The sequence below is a fragment of the Argentina silus genome, assembly GCF_951799395.1.
Source record: "Argentina silus genome assembly, chromosome: Y".
Taxonomy (NCBI): Eukaryota; Metazoa; Chordata; class Actinopteri; order Argentiniformes; family Argentinidae; genus Argentina; species Argentina silus.
Genome location: NC_139654.1, coordinates 11,023,737 through 11,036,776, shown reverse-complemented (window position 1 = coordinate 11,036,776; position 13,040 = coordinate 11,023,737). Strand labels below are relative to the sequence as shown.

Below are 13,040 nucleotides of genomic sequence, written 5' to 3'. Positions count from 1 at the left end.
TGACGGACGAATCTGGGTTTGGCGGATGCCAGGAGAACGCTACCTGCCCGAATGCATAGTGCCAACTGTAAAGTTTGGTGGAGGAGGAATAATGGTATGGGGCTGTTTTTCATGTTTTGGGCTAGGCCCCTTAGTTCCAGTGAAGGGAAATCTTAATGCTACAGCATACAATGACATTCTAGAGAATTGTATGCTTCCAACTTTGTGGCAACAGTTTGGGAAAGGCCCTTTCCTGTTGCAGCATGACAATGCCCCCGTGCACAAATTGAGGTCCATAATGACATGGTTTGCAGAGTTTGGTGTAGAAGAACTTGACTGGCCTGCACAGAGCCCTGACCTCAACCCCATCGAACACCTTTGGGATGAATCGGAACGCCAACTGCGAGCCAGGCCTTCTCACCCAACATCAGTACCCAACCTCACAAATTCTCTTGTGATTGAATGGGAGCGAATCCCTGCAGCCATGTTCCAAAATCTAGTGGAAAGCCTTCCCAGAAGAGTGGAGGCTGTTATAGCAGCAAAAGGGGGACCAACTCCATATTAATGGCCATGTTTTGGAATGAGATGTTCAACACGCACATATGGGTGTGATGTTCGGGTGTCCACATGCTTTTGGCCATGTAGTGTATTATAGAATGTCTTCACAAGAATAAATACACTATTACAACACAAGACTGGAGCAATTTAATGTATTGCATTACATTAATGTATGCATTACAGAACTTTTGTTGCTAATTCTTTACATAAAATGTAGCTTACGTGTTGACTATATGGTTCAGGTAATTTCTTGACAATATTTCTGTCTATTTAGGGGACCCTTTTTTGGCTTGTGTCTGAAATTATACAAAGGTTCTGTAACAAGTGTTAGCTAGCAATTGTTGATTAAAAACCAATTGTCAATATAACACAACCTGTTTCACTGGCTCACACATTCGAGAAGTTCACTGAATTTGAATATGAATGGGACTCATACAGTATATAGGGCCTTTTGTGCTAATCTCAATTTAAATTTGGTAACATAACAGCACAAACCATTAATCTGTAATTTCATATTTTCATACAACAACCTATCACTCCAGCCTTTAACTGTCTGCCAACATTTGTTAAACACAAGAAAATAATTAACAATTAATTCCAAGTCTTATAGTGTTTATCCAGGATATACAGCATATGTTGAACCATATTCTACTAAAAGTTTAGAAAAAAATAAAAATAATAATAACAATCTGTATATCTCTCACAATACAAATGTATTGCACAGATGAAGTCAAATGCACAAATGGTAATCTGTAAAAATCACATGAATATACAACAAACCCTTCGTGAATTAGAATGTAACCCTTCCCTACAACATTTTGAAAAACAGTTACAACCAACTACACGGTCATTGAATTTCTCATAAGTTTATGCTTCAAACATTCCATTCATGCTATAACATAGCATCAGGCGGGTTGTTTTAATCATAGCAGCCACCAGGGGGACTGGAGTTTACTCACATCACACTGCTGCTAAATACATCATACAACCATGAAGATCAAAGGCTGCAACAGTTCCGTTGATGCTCAACAGCATACTTAGCACAACACTCAGGAGCAGATGAGATCTTGGTTATGCTAAAATGTATATGATACCCTATCCTTTGCAGACTTTTGTTGCGAGGAATGTAGCCCCATAACATACAGCCAATGACCGATCAAAACTCTTTTACACTATATGGCAGTCAAAGCATACAGTGTAGTGTTGTGATTGATTCTACAGCAGACTGCAGCTTCCAATGTATTTTTTGCCCTTCTTGGTTCTCTGTTTGTTTGGTCGCAAGCTGATGACTTCACAGCCGTTGCTGGAGTTCTGACTGGAGAGGTTACTACTTGTGGTGTTGAAAACACCTGTGAAGGTAGAGATGTGAAGATGTGTCAATAAATCAATGTGATTCAAATTGCAAATGGTCATTGCAGAATGTATGTATATAAACCCTCTCATATGCAGTTGTCGAGCCATAAAATCTCTGGCTACTCTTCACCAACAACAACTAAAAAAACATGAGGGAACTAAAAAAATCAGCCAGAGATCTGGACTAATTTGGGACTATGACTTGACATGGTTAGGGTTAGGGTTACAAGATGCTTACCAATTGTATTGCTTGTTGTATGCACTACCTCTGGCTCCTCTGCTGTTAGCTGCTTGAGTCGCTGAAGATAATTATCTGCTAGGTACTTGAAAACTGAAAAAGAAAAATGTTGGGGTTGAATATAAAAAAATAAAAGTTAGTATTTAACACAAGATGCTACTTTCACTCTCAGTTGAACACGTGTGCAATTGTAACTTACCCTCATTTACATTTAGGTCCTCCTTTACTGAAGCCCGGTAAAACCTCAACTTTAACTTCTTGGCCAGACCTTCTGCCTCCTCACTATAGTACAAGGAAAGGAAAACATGAATTACTGATCAATTGACTCATGCTTGATGTGTCAGAATGCCTAAATCAAAATTTCTATTTTACAAGCAATGTATCTTGATTGACTGTCCATTCATTTATTTAACTTCCCAGTAAGGATGGGTCTTAAGCAGTCTTACTTTTTTATCATCGTCTCATCCAGGAGGTCAATTTTGTTCTGCACCAGGACAGTTGGGATGTCTCCGACCTCTACCTCCACCTTCTCCCTCCAGCTGTTGATGGCCTGGAAAGACTCCCTGTCTGTGGTGGAGAAGACCAGTACACATGCCTGGGCACCTGGAACACAGAGGGGATGTCTCCTACTTACAATAAATACTGGATCTTCGTCTTTACACTGATATATTTTGGGAAACACAAGGAAAAGCTTGTGTTAACTAGTTTTGCAATAGTAATTGTAGAAACAATCTCTACCCCTTGGACACCCCTTAGATAGTTATTAAGCAATATAGTGACAATTCCATCTAGCCATAGCCTATCAGATGGAAAGGTGAGCTAACTAGAGCTACTGTACATGAAGTGGGTGGGGGTAAAGGTTGTTTATGGACAGGCTATAGGGGTCTTACCACGATAGTAGGCCTTGGTTATGGCATCAAACTCTTCCTGCCCTGCTGTGTCCCACAACATCAATCTCACATCTTCATCATTCACTCTGGGATAAAACAAATACAAAATGGTTTTTAAAAGGTCCAGTATATGTAGATTTGAGATTTAAAATAATTAGTAGCAATCAAGGCATTAGATCACATGATAAAGAACTGTTTTGGTTTAAACAAAGCACTTTCTAAAATCATGTTTCGAGGTCGAGCACAGGCCTTTACATACAGTCGTGGCCAAAAATATTGGCACCCCTGCACTTCTTTCAGATAATGCACCACTTCTCCCAGAAAATTGTTGGAATTACAAATGCTTTGGTATTCACATGTTTATTTATTGTGTTTGCATTAGAACAACACAAAAAAGCAGAGAAAAAAAGTCTAATTTGATATCATTCCACATAGAACTCCAAAACTGACTGGACAAAATTATTGTCACCTTTTCAAAAGTGTAAGAAATAATTGGATTTCAAGCATGTGATGCTCACCTATGGTAAGTAACAGGTGCTGGCAATATAGAAATCACACTTGCAACCAGTTTAAATGGAGAAAAGTTGACTCAACCTTTGTGTTGTGTCTGTGTGTACCACACTGAGAATGGAGAAAAGAAAGAAGAGCAAAGAATTGTCCGACGATTTGGGAACCAAAATTGTGGAAAAGCATGGACAATCTCAAGGCTACAAATCCATCTCCAGAGATCTTAATGTTCCTGAGTCCACTGTGTGCAACGTCATCAAGAAGTTCACAGCCCATGGCACTGTAGCTAACCTCCCTGGATGTGGACGGAAGAGAAACATTGATGAAAGATTGCAATGAAGAATTGTTCGAATGGTGGATAAAGAACCTCAATCAACTTTCAAACACATTCAAGTTGACCTGCAGACACAGGGTACAACAGTGTCAGCTCGCACTATCTGTCGCCATCTGAATGAAATGGGACGCTATGGTAGGAGACCCAGGAGAACCCCACTGCTGACACAGAGACAAAAAGAGAGAAAAAGCCAGACTGGAGTTTGCTAAAACTTACCTGAGGAAGCCAAAATCCTTCTGGGAGAATGTCCTGTGGACAGATGAGACCAAAATAGAGCTTTTTGGTAAAGCACATCATTTTACTGTTTACAGAAAACGAAATGAGGCCTTCAAAGAAAAGAACACGGTCCCTATGGTCAAACATGGTGGAGGTTCACAGATGTTTTGGGGTTGCTTTGCTGCTTCTGGTACCGGATGCCTTGACTGTGTGCATGGCATCATGAAATCTGAAGCCTATCAAAGAATTTTAGAGCACAATGTAGGGCCCAGTGTCAGAAAGCTGGGTCTCCATCAGAGGTCATGGGTCTTCCAGCAATGACCCAAAGCATACTTCAAAAACCACCCAAAAATGGTTTAGGACAAAGCGCTGGAGAGTTCTGAAGTGGCAAACAATGAGTCCAGATCTAAATCCCATAGAAAACCTGTGGAGAGATCTCAAAACAGCAGTTGGGAGAAGGCACGCTTCAAAACTGAGAGACCTGGAGCAGTTGGCAAAAGAAGAGTGGTCCAAAATTCCAGTAGAGAGGTGTAAGAAACTCATTCATGGTTGAGGGTGTCAATTATTTTGTCCAGTCCATTTTTGGAGTTATATGTGGAATGATATCAGATTTGGCTTTTTTCTCTGCTTTTTTGTGTTGTTCTAATGCAAAGAAAATAAGTAAACATGTGAATACCAAAGCATTTGTAATTGCAACAATTTTCTGGGAGAAGTGGTGCATTATCTGAAAGAAGTGCAGGGGTGCCAATATTTTTTTGGGCCATGACTGTACTTATTTTACATTTTATTTGTTTACAAGGATATGCACACATTTGCCGCAATTAGAAAACATAGCATAATGACATTCATGAGCCAAAATGAGCCATTGTTTACTTTGGTCCTCTATATCTTTACAGTGAGTGCAGCTGTGATTGTAATATGACATTACTGGTTTATATGCAGAAGCTCCTTACAGTATCTGTCTTTCCAGGAAGTCCACTCCAATGGTCTTTTTGTAGTCCTTAGTGAAGATGCCCTTGCAGTAGCGCTGGATTATACTTGACTTTCCAACCGCACCATTGCCCACAACGACCACCTTGATGGCCACTTCCATGTCCTCCTCCAACATGGCTGTGTGCTTTTCTAGTTTTCCTCACGGCTTCAGTCAGTAACCTAGGGGTTGCTTCAATGGGTTTAGACACCTGACAGGGGCACAGCACACAGTTTAATACATTTGGTACTGATGCCATATGCATGCATTGAATGAGCACAAAAAGGCCTTAAAATGTAATTTCTCGCCATAGCCCACAATCTGCAGTTTGAACTAGAGCCAGACCGATTGTTGGGTCCGATACCAAAGCCGATTTATGGAATGCAAAATTCAAAGATAACCGATATATCTTTTTTGAATTTATTTTGAATTCCTTTTTAGCACAGTTTTCATAAGAAAACAAATGGCAAAAATATGCTCTTAATGCTCAAAAATCCATCTCTCAATAATGACCTGAAATGATCTCCATTGATAAATAGAACAACATTTATTTATTTTATGTGCACAGTTACCAAATGAGAATTTCACATTGTTCAGTGCACTGCATATTGATATAATTGATTTTCTGTTCAATCTACCTTGTTGTGACAGTTTGACTGAATTATTTGTGTTATACTCGTTCTATTTTATTTTCAAAAGTGCACTGAAAGTGCGTTGCAGTAGGCCAAATTCTTGTATATAGTACTTTTCCTTTTATTTGAAATTTAAAACACTGGAAATTAGACAAAATTCCCATTTCAGTGCCAGCTTTTGCATTTTAGCTTGCTAACACAGCCAATGAGATCATTAACAGCTACACTTTCTGGCAGTTAGGGCCATAAATCAACAGGCTGTCAATTAGTCCTCTCCGTGTTAAGTTTCACACGTCCTCCAGTCTCCGACAATAAATAGGCAAACGTGTTTGGCGTTCAGCTCAGCTCTTCATCTTAAAAAATCGTGGTCTCATGTAGGAATACGAATATAAATTCCAATTGTTGCATATTTAATAGTATAATCGTTTATGTGTATGCTCACTTGACAAATATACATGCAGATCACTTCCGGTTTGAAAAAAGAATACATACGTTTTCTGATAACTCAATGCTTGCTAAAATGCCACAACATGACTGACAGTCAGGGGCATCACAAACAAGCTACCTATGAGTGTGGGTTTCTCTTGCACTCCTGTGCCTTGGTATCAGGTTTCAGGTTCAGCCCTGTCCATCTCTACTGGAGCCAGCACAGGCTGTACAGGCTGGCCTTCCCTCCCTCAGTAATGGCCAGGACCAGGTTTGAGGCCATCAGTTGGACCATCCACATGAGTGACCCCGGGGGAGGATGTGGAGAATGACGGTAAGAAGGGGATACCTGGATACGACCACCTCTTCCACATCCGTCCCCTGCTTGATGACATCATTGTGGCATGCAGGGCCTTCTACCACCCTCATCAACAACTTCATTGACAAGCGAATGGTGGCATCAAAGAACCGGATCAGCCTCAAGCAATACATCAAGGCCAAGTCCACCAAATGGGGCTTCAAGCTTTTTGTTTTGGCTGACTCCAGAAATGGCTATACCTGTGATTTCAATATCTAACAAGGTAAGCTTTTCTCAGCCACAGGAAAGGGTCTATTTCCCTCACTAGAAGGAGCATTGGATCCACCTGTAATTTAGCTGGCAAACGGGGCACTGGTATTGTATAGTTTGAAGTAATACTGTAATCCTAGTAGTGCTAAGTTGAAGACAAAAAAGAGAAATGTTACGGGGGAAATGTTAATGTTATTTTGGGGCATTATTTACAATACAATTTCTCTATATCCTTGTATAAATGCCCCCAAACAAACAAAAAACAGACTTCAGTTTTTAACAAAGTTGTTCTCATGTTTTGATGTTTAAAAAAGCTTATGAGTTTGATATGAGATACAGTGGGGGAAATAATTATTTGTTCCCCTGCTGATTTTGTTAGTTTGCCCGATTACAAAGAAATGAGCGGTCTATCATTTTTATGGTACTTTTAGTTTAACAAATAGAGACAGAATATCAACAAAGAAGTCCAGAAAAAACACATTATATAAAGTTATAAATTAATTTGCATTTGATCGAAGGAAATAAGTATTTGATCCCCTACAAACCAGCAAGAATTCTGGCTCATACAGACCGGTTATATGCCCATGAGGCACACAGATTAGTCCTGTCACTTTAGGAAAAGTACTCCTAATCGCTGCTTGTTATGGGTATAAAAGACACCTGTCAATAGAATCAATCTCTTCCATTCCAACCTCTCCACCACCATGGGCAAGACCAAAGAACATTCAAAGGACACCAGGGTAAGAGTTGTAGACCTGCACAAGGCTGGAATGGGCTACAAGACCATCAGCAAGAAGCTTGGTGAGAAGGAGACAACTGTTGGTGCAATTATTAGAAAATGGAAGAAATACAAAATAACCATCAATCGCCCTCGGCCTGCAGCTCCATGCAAGATCTTGCCTCGTGGGGTAAGGATGATCATGAGAAGGGTGAGGGATCAGCCCAGAACTACACGGGAGGAGCTTGGTAATGATCTCAAGGCAGCTGGGACCACAGTCACCAAGAAAACCATTGGTAACACACTACACCGTAACGGATTGAAATCCTGCAGTGCCCGCAAGGTCCCCCTGCTCAAGAAGGCACATGTATAGGCCCATCTGAAGTTTGCCAATGAACACCTAAATGATTCAGAGAAGGCTTGGGAGAAGGTGATGTGGTCAGATGAGACTCTTTGGCATAAATTCGACTCTTCGTGTTTGGAGGGAGAGAAATGCTGAATGCTACAATCCCAAGAACACCATCCCCACCGTCAAACACGGAGGTGGAAACATTATGCTTTGGGGTTGTTTCTCTGCTAAGGGTACAGGACGACTTCACTGCATTGAGGGGCCAATGGACGGGGCCATGTACCATAAGATCTTGGACGAGAACCTCCTTCCCTCAGCCAGAGCACTGAGGATGGGTCATGGATGGGTCTTCCAGCATGACAATGACCCAAAACATACAGCCAAGGCAACAAAGGAGTGGCTCAAGAAGAAGCACACTAAGGTCATGGAGTGGCCTAGCTAGTCTCCAGACCTTAATCCTATCGAAAATTTGTGGAGGGAGCTGAAGCTTCAAGTTGCCAAGCAAAAGCCTTGAAACCTTCAGGATTTGGAGAGGATCTGTAAAGAGGAGTGGACCAAAATCCCTCCTGAGATGTGTGCAAACCTGGTGACCAACTATAAGAAACGTCTGACTTCTGTGCTTGCCAGCAAGGGTTTCTCCACCAAGTACTAAGTCATGTTTTGCTTGGGGATCAAATACTTATTTCCTTCGATCAAATGCAAATTAATTTATAACTTTATATAATGTGTTTTTTCTGGACTTCTTTGTTGATATTCTGTCTCTATTTGTTAAACTAAAAGTACCATAAAAATTATAGACCGCTCATTTCTTTGTAATCAGGCAAACTAACAAAATCAGCAGGGGATCAAATAATTATTTCCCCCACTGTGTTTGCAGGCATGAATATGGATGTATACATGATGTAATTTTAGACATGTTTGGAGGGCTTTTGCCTGGGTCAGAGTTCATAAATAAGGATAGAGAGAAACAGCACGAGAGAAACAGCACGACTCTTGGTCGAGGCACTTGTCATCTCCCGCCTTGGCTACTGCAACGCACTCTTGGCCAGGCTCCCCGCCTCCTCCATCAGACCTCTGTTCAATCTCCCCAAATTCTCCCATGTCACCCCCCTCCTCCGCACCCTTCACTGGCTCCCGGTAGCTGCTCACATCAGATTCAAGACTGCTCTCCTTGCTGTCACGGAGACCCTCCACTCTGCTCGAGCTTCCTCCCTCTCCTCTGTTCTCGTTCTTCTGGACCTGTCCGCTGCATTTGACACAGTAAACCACCAGATCCTTCTCTCCACCCTCTCAGAACTGGGAATCTCTGGCTCTGCACTCTCCTGGTTTGCATCTTACCTGGCCGATCGCTCTTACCAGGGACAGGGTCGCTGTCCTCTTCACGTAACCTCACCACTGGGGTCCACCAGGGCTCCGTCCTAGGGCCCTTACTGTTCTCCCTTTATACCAAATCTCTTGGCTCTGTAATTTCCTCACATGGTTTCTCCTACCACTGCTACGCTGATGACACTCAACTCTTTCTCTCTTTCCCCCCCTCTGATACATTTCTGCTTGGATGTCAGCCCACCACCTCAAGCTCAACCTTGACAAGACTGAGCTGCTCTTCCTCCCTGGGAAAGTCTGCCCTCTCCAAGACTTCTCCATCACAGGAGAGAACTCCACTGTGACCTCCACCCAGACAGCCAAGAATCTTGGGGTGATCCTTGACAACCACTTGTCCTGTGCAATGAACATCACAGCGACAGAGCGCTCTTGTAGATTCTTCCTCGACAACATCCGAAGGTTATATCCATTCCTCACGAGAGAAGCAGCACAACTCTTGGTCCAGGCACTTTTCATCTCCCTACTTGACTACTGCAACACACTCTTGGCCAGGCTCCCCGCCTCTGCCATAAGACCTCTGCAGCTCATCCAGAATGCCAAATTCTCCCATGTCACCCCCCTCCTCCGCACCCTTCACTGGCTCCCAGTAGCTGCTCACATCAGATTCAAGACCCTGGTGCTCGCCTATCGGACGGTAAAGGGAACAGCCCCCTCCCTACTTGCAAGCAATGGTCAGCCCCCAAACCTCAGCCCGATCACTCCGTTCTTCCACCTCGGCTAGCCTCCGCCTCTACGAGGATGCAGCGGTCGCACTGTTCAGTCACGGCTTTTCACTGTCTTGATGCCCCAGTGGTGGAATGAGCTTCCCACTGCTGTCAGGACTGCAGAGTCACTACCTATCTTCGCCGTAGACTGAAGACCCATCTCTTCAGGCTACATCTTGACTGTCCCTCCTATGACCTCTTCACCCCCCACTACCCCTCTGTACAGTTCCTCTTCTGTTAATAATAAAAAATGAAAATAATAATAATACTCACCCTTCCTTTTTCTAGCATTGTGACTGCCAATGGCACCTGGCATTGATTTTTGCTTATGATGACTGATGCATAGATGATTCACTTACTTTAGACAAATGTACTTGTTGTAAGTCGCTTTGGATAAAAGCGTCTGCTAAATGTCAGATTTAAATGTAAAAATATATATAAGAACAGTCAAAAACAGGTGTTGGCCTCATTGGACGCCTGGGTCAGAGTTCATAAATAACGTCACAAAACTGTAACGGCTAAAGATATTTACTTCAAACTTTCTAGCATGTGTTGACAACATGTTTGGGTACCACTAAAAATAATATTTTGCTTCCTACATGTCTATGTTGGTGATATATTCAATAAAATACACAAAATTATAAGCCGTTTTTGCTTTTTCTGTACATTTTTCTTATTGATAATATAAGATATTTGTATTACTGCTCTGACGTGTAGTTTTTTTTAAATTATTATTATGATAGGTACAGGTGTCTTCTTCAAGTCAACCATGCTTGTAACATAAACATCGTTTTTTTAATTTTCACATTGATATAAGAACAGTCGAAACCAGGCGAAAATTGCCCCTAGGGGGCATGGCGTTGAAAGGGTTAACATCCTTTTAGTTAGCAACTGTGCTAATTGACTGCAGTCCAAAGAGCTAACGTTACTTTGCTAAATTCAGCCACTTCAGTAGGCACTCCAGTAACAACAAACACCAATAAACAAGTTTATTAATTTCATTACTCATGAAAATCCATGTCTGTATTTTGCTCTGGAAAAACCCAATTACACTGATTTTCTATCATTTCAGAATGTGAGGCTGACACATCTTTGGTGCTGTACCGGTGCATTATCGGAGAAATATGTGCCAATATACACTCACCGGCCACTTTATTAGGTACACCGGCTCAACTGCTCATTAACGCAAATATCTAATCAGCCAATCACATGGCAGCAACTCAATGCATTTAGCCATGTAGACATGGTCAAGACGACCTGCTGAAGTTCAAACCGAGCATCAGAATGGGGAAGAAAGGTGATTTAAGTGACTTTGAACGTGGCATGGTTGTTGGTGCCAGACGGCTGGTATGAGTATTTCAGAAACTGCTGATCTACTGGGATTTTCACGCACAACCATCTATAGGGTTTACAGAGAATGGTCCGAAAAAGAGAAAATATCCAGTGAGCAGCAGTTCTCTGGGCGAAAATGCCTTGTTGATGCCAGAGGAGAATGGCCAGACTGGTTCGAGGTGATAGAAAGGCAACAGTAACTCAAATAACCACTCGTTACAACCAAAATATGCAGAAGACCATCTCTGAACGCACAACACATCGAACCTTGAAGCAGATGGGCTACAGCAGCGGAAGACCACACCGGGTGCCACTCCTGTCAGCTAAGAACAGGAAACTGAGGCTACAATTCGCACGGGCTCACCAAAATTGGACAATAGAAGATTAGTACCAATTGAGCATCGTTTAAACACCACAGCCTACCTGAGTATTGTTGCTGACCACGTCCATCCCTTTATGACCACAGTGTACCCATCTTCTGATGGCTGCTTCCAGCAGGATAACGCGCCATGTCACAAAGCTCACATCATCTCAAACTGGTTTCTTGAACATGACAATGAGTTCACTGTACTCCAATGGCCTCCACAGTCACCAGAACTCAATCCAATAGAGCACAGAGAATATAGTATTCACCTTCTGTCAAAAGGTGATGACGTCACATGAATCTAATCATCAAAAATAATACTTGAAAATTATAAGTCCCGCCCCTTTGGGCGGATGTGGTGGGTGTTGATGCTTGCACAATGAGACGTTGGTGAGAGGACAAGGTGTTCTGCTGTTTGTGAAATTAGATTTAGGAACTTGACAGTTTTTTGAGGATGTGGTCACCCCCATAGGATATAGAACCGTTAGAACGGTTGGATTAGGGGCCTTTTCTCATTCTAGGAAACCAGGGGCCCTGAACTGGCTGAAGACCAACCAAGGGCCAGCTAAAGTTTGTCACTGATAAGTGCTGTGTGATGTGTCGTGATGACTTCATGCCGCATACATACATCTAGACACACATACTATAAACGTTTATTGCATATGAGGCTTAAAATAAAAGCTCAATACTGAGGGTTAAAATGTGCAAGAAAAAAAAAAGGCAATTAAAAAATGGTTAGGCTGCTACTCTAGTGGTAGTAATGTGTTCAATAATGAAGAATAAAAATAAGTGTTCAATAATGAAGAATAAAATGGGGAATTAAAAAATGGTTAAATTTTTATTTTTTTTTAGTTTCAAACATGGGTATGACACATGTCGCGGGCGTGTCACTGATAAGATCACGTGTTTCCCGGGCAAAAAGGTGTATATATATGACCCTGAGAGCTGGTCACAACTGATCAAAGACTTGTGTCAGCTGCATCAGATCGATCTCTCTCCACCATGGAAGATGTACGTAAGTTTTTTTTTCCTATGTGTTTCCCATCCTGTGGGTGTAAGGGAGGGTTTCTGTGAGAGAGGTAATCTTTAATCTTTCCAGATCAAACAATTGACTCTTCAAAGCTTCATTCGTCACCTCGTCGTGAACGTCAAATAGCACGTGTTTCTCCATATCGCCACTGGAGGGATGCTCCAGGGATGTTAAATAAATCAATCAATAAATCAACAAATTATTAAATTCATAATTAAATAAAAACTAGCTGTAACCTGCTTCTCTTCTTTTTACAATGGAACCAGAGGGTTACAACGATGAAGATTCTGGACCCCACGACACCTTCATGCTCTTCCATTCGCCAGCCAGCGACAGCGGGGCCTATTTGCCGACGTCACCACGGCCTTCTCTCTACAGTGAGGGTGCGCAGCTGCGAGGTGTGAACCATCTAGAGGAGAATCGTCAAGGTTTTTATGATGTTGATGATGAAGATGTTCAAATGTCTCCCACCCTCAGTCAAGATGAGCA

General features: G+C 42.0%; 1 protein-coding gene across 1 annotated transcript; it reads right to left on the bottom strand.

Moving 5' to 3' along the window:
• Positions 1-782: 782 nt before the first annotated feature.
• LOC310824208 (ras-related protein Rab-23-like) lies at positions 783-6,515 on the bottom strand. The gene is made up of 7 exons (XM_083697022.1): positions 6,243-6,515; positions 5,029-5,256; positions 3,019-3,104; positions 2,575-2,731; positions 2,328-2,410; positions 2,129-2,221; positions 783-1,886 (listed from the first exon to the last, which is right to left on the bottom strand). The coding sequence occupies exons 2-7, from the start codon at positions 5,181-5,183 to the stop codon at positions 1,753-1,755; spliced, it is 708 nt and encodes a 235-aa protein (XP_083553148.1). The 5' UTR covers positions 5,184-5,256; positions 6,243-6,515; the 3' UTR covers positions 783-1,752.
• Between the last annotated feature and the right edge of the window lie 6,525 nt (positions 6,516-13,040).

Excerpts from the sequence above, each read along its gene's own strand:
- LOC310824208 (XM_083697022.1), bottom strand. The coding sequence starts at position 5,183 with ATGTTGGAGGAGGACATGGAAGTGGCCATCAAGGTGGTCGTTGTGGGC. Across the intron at positions 3,105-5,028 it reads TTCCTGGAAAGACAGATACT|AGTGAATGATGAAGATGTGA; the intron begins GTAAGGAGCTTC and ends GTTTTATCCCAG. Across the intron at positions 1,887-2,128 it reads TACAACAAGCAATACAATTG|GTGTTTTCAACACCACAAGT; the intron begins GTAAGCATCTTG and ends CTACCTTCACAG.